Genomic DNA, 3,534 nt, shown 5'->3' with positions numbered 1-3,534 from the left:
GAGAAAGGTATCATCAGCATATACAGACAACAAGAAATGATGAGGGAAAATGATTGTATGGTTGTTCATGTTTTAATACACAACACAAACACACACACACACACACACACACACTGGTTCTGATACGTGTCATCATCATCATCATCATCATCACTGACCTAAAGCAGATCAAACTAAAGGAAACTGTTCTGTGATCTCACCTGCTGTACGAGGTCCCATCTCTGCAAACACTGCCAGGAATAAGATGATGAGGATGAAGACTCTGACAGGTTAGTCTGTGTGTGTGTGTGTGTGTGTGTGTGTGTGAGAGAGAAAGTTAAATATTAAATCACTGCACAAACAAATGGACAGGGAGGAGACTAGGCTGTAAAATGAAAACACATTAAGACTGCACAGCTAACAGTGGCTCCAATCCAACAGCTAAAATCTCTGATTTTCTCCATGGACTTTGGTCTGAACTAAAATCTCAGATTTTCTCCATGGACTTTGGTCTGAACTAAAATCTCAGATTTTCTCCATGGACTTTGGTCTGAATTAAAATCTCTGATTTTCTCCATGGCATTTGGTCTGAATTAAAATCTCTGATTTTCTCCATGGCATTTGGTCTGAATTAAAATCTCTGATTTTCTCCACTGACTTTGGTCTGAACTAAAATCACTGATTTTCTCCATGGACTTTGGTCTGAACTAAAATCTCAGATTTTCTCCATGGACTTTGGTCTGAACTAAAATCACTGATGTATTTTGAATGTGTCTCATGTCCAACAGTTCCATTGTGTACAGTATATACAGTTTCATGTCAAGCCCTTGCTGAAACAACACCTTTAACAGTTGTATTTCCTCAGTGATGCGTGGCTTCACTGAAGGCACAGAGGTGAGATAAACATCAGGATCATTTCTGCCTGGCTGGAGAACCAGGACAAAGGTGATCAGGTGGAGGTTTCCATCAGTCGATCCAGTGGTAAACAGTGGAACTGTCAGCTGTCAGGTCAGTAAATATGTTGGAGCAGAATCTACAGTGTCTTAATGATCGCTGCACACCTTTATCTTACTGGTTTTTCTGACTGGCTAACTCTGCCATGCCAAAGTCCATAGAGAAAATCAGAGATTTTAGCTCAGACCAAGAGTTGTTTCTGTTGAAACACGATGGTTTTACGAAGTGAAAGATTATAATGACCTCACTCAGCAGCTGAGGACGTCACAGCTGCCGCACATGATGACAACTCTGCAAAAACATATTTCCATGTTTGTAGAACTGGCAGTGCAGTACCGTGGTTTTCCTGAAGGTGGATGTAGACGAGGTGACGACGTCAGTACAGACGGTGAAATCGACTGCATGTCCCCGTTCCTCTTTGATTTTAAGGATGAAAACGGGTGCACTGGTTGTCAGGCTCACACCCAGAAACACAGTGAAGGCAGCAGTGGAGTAGGAAGAGGTTAGAGTCCACAGATGGGTTCGAGTCCGGTCCAGAACCAAATGAACTTCACGTTACAAACTGTTATAATAAAAAACATCAAAACATTTTTTCAGAACAACTTTTCTTTTTACCCTTTGTATCATCATTTCCCTCTGGTTTCAGGATTTGATAAGAGAGTCGCTGCTGCCCTCTGCTGGCCAGAGGCACCTCTCGTCTTTGTCGTGTGGTTTTCATCTCTGCAGCGTCGACTTCAACCAGACGGTAAGAAGAATAAAGAACAGAAACTTGACTGATCTTCAGATGACCTCCGGGAGGAGAATACTACAACCCTAAAATACTCCTTAGAATACTCCCTAGGGTACTACTAGAGTACTACTAGAGTACTACTAGAGTACAGTAAAGAGAACATTCATTTACATCTGATTTTCCTTCACGACAGAATCATCATTCATTTGTCTCATGAATGTGTGTGTGGTTGTGTTGTTGTGTGAGACTCTTTTTAATGAACAGAAGCACCAGAGGGCGCTGTTGTCATGGTTCCAGTAGTGAGGTGTCAGTCAGTCGGCTGACTTTGAGTTCACAGATTGTTTTTATGGACCAAACAAAACGTCAACGTCTCACTGCGTTCACAGCTAACGTTCCGCCACCTTAGCTAACGCCACCTTAGCTAACGCCACCTTAGCTAACGCCAAGCGTTCGCCCACGTGTGCGCTAACTGTTGGTAGTGATGCTGTTTTTGATAGGGTCTGTTATTGACAGTGTTATTACCGACCACGCTGCCCAGCGGTGACACCGACCCTCAGGTTGAGCAGCACTCACAGAGGAGGCAGCTGAAGGAATTAAAGGACTAGTTCACAGGTTTGACTCTGAAACAAAGACGCTCCTCCGACTGTGAAAGTTACTTTTCTGTCCTTGAAGGAAATTGTTTAGTGTGTGTGTGTGTGTGTGTGTTTGTGTGAGGGAGAGAGAGAGGGGGGGGCGTGCGATTGAGCAACACGAAGCAAATATTAACTTTGTCCAAAGTACATGGTTGTTCCCTAATTTCCAGGCAGAGATGTCAGCAGAGTTCATGGATCTGAGAGTTAAAGGAACATTTCAGTTTTTATTCACAACGTCATCATGACTCACTGACCAGACCTAGAGCGCCCTCTGCTGTTACAGCCAGCCTCACATTCAGAGGCCTGTACAATAAATAATAAGTTAGTCATTTGAATAAAATACACCAACCTATGGCTTTTTTAACGTCTGACTCCCCCCCGCTCCCCTCCACACTCCCCCCTCGTCACCGGTCAGTTTGTGTCACTAATCTAATCTGAGTCTAATCTGAACAAGATTATAGATTTTGAGCAGTGAAGTGACAAAATAACATATTTGAGCTCAGAGACTCAGCAGTGGACGAACGACTGCTGAGAGTCTGTGGCTAAAATCACTGATTTTCTCTATGGACTTCTGAATGGAAGACTGACTGTTTTATTGAAGCCTGTTTCCTGGTGGAACCTCAGGTTCTTCACCAGACTACAGAGAGCTGAGCTGCCACCTCACTTCCTGTTGACCCTCAGGTGGTGCCAGAGCTGACGGTTGACACAATAGCTGTTCACGTTGTTGTTGTTGTCGTTGGAGCTAATCTGAGCCAGAGGCTGAATGTGGGTCCAGGAAACACTGAGGCGCCATTGTTTCAAAGCTCTTGGTGTGTGTGTGTGTGTGTGTGTGTGTGTGTGTGTGTGCCAGAGGACACAGTGTTCCAGCACAGACCAGAGCACAGACCAGAGCTCAGCCCCGGTCTGTTTGCAGAGACATTGAATAGAAGCTGTGATGCGTTTGTGTCCACAGTCAGAGAGCAGATAAAGATCTCAGGAGGAGGAGCTGCTGTGGAGGAGCACAGCAGCTCCCTGTCTGTTCATGTCCTCATGTAAACACAGAGGGTTCAGGTGTCTCACCTCTGCTCCGCCAGGATCAAACCAACCTGAAAACACTATTAGCTACAAGATAAAATACCAGAGAAAGAAAAGGTCGTTCTGTCGACGGCTGACCAAGAATCTGCTCACAGAGAAACACCAACATCAGAGCTGATCAAGATTAAAGTGTTGTTCAGTTCTTCTGCTGGAATCACCCCCCCC

At 44.5% G+C, this 3,534-nt stretch overlaps 1 protein-coding gene and 1 long non-coding RNA gene across 3 annotated transcripts in view; one reads left to right on the top strand and one right to left on the bottom strand.

Annotated features, from left to right (window-relative positions):
- The window catches only part of LOC103393745 (DEP domain-containing mTOR-interacting protein-like), a 1,538-nt gene extending 1,269 nt beyond the window's left edge, over positions 1–269 (bottom strand). Inside the window, exon 1 of the mRNA XM_008330813.3 lies at positions 201–269. Coding sequence (XP_008329035.1) covers positions 201–219 — 19 coding nt within the window. The 5' untranslated portion in view covers positions 220–269. The remainder of the gene's footprint in view (positions 1–200) is intronic.
- LOC107989972 (uncharacterized) lies at positions 170–3,528 on the top strand. 2 transcript variants are annotated; one of them, XR_001761501.2, is made up of 5 exons: positions 170–269; positions 845–987; positions 1,253–1,435; positions 1,580–1,678; positions 1,857–3,528. It is a non-coding gene; the product is annotated as an uncharacterized LOC107989972 (long non-coding RNA). The 2 variants fall into 2 exon arrangements; XR_003052593.1 differs by having other exon boundaries at positions 1,253–1,678.
- The last annotated feature ends 6 nt before the right edge of the window (positions 3,529–3,534 follow it).

The sequence above is a fragment of the Cynoglossus semilaevis genome, chromosome 18, assembly GCF_000523025.1.
Source record: "Cynoglossus semilaevis isolate Cse_v1.0 chromosome 18, Cse_v1.0, whole genome shotgun sequence".
Classification (NCBI taxonomy): Eukaryota; Metazoa; Chordata; class Actinopteri; order Pleuronectiformes; family Cynoglossidae; genus Cynoglossus; species Cynoglossus semilaevis.
This window is presented reverse-complemented; position numbering and strand designations above follow the sequence as displayed.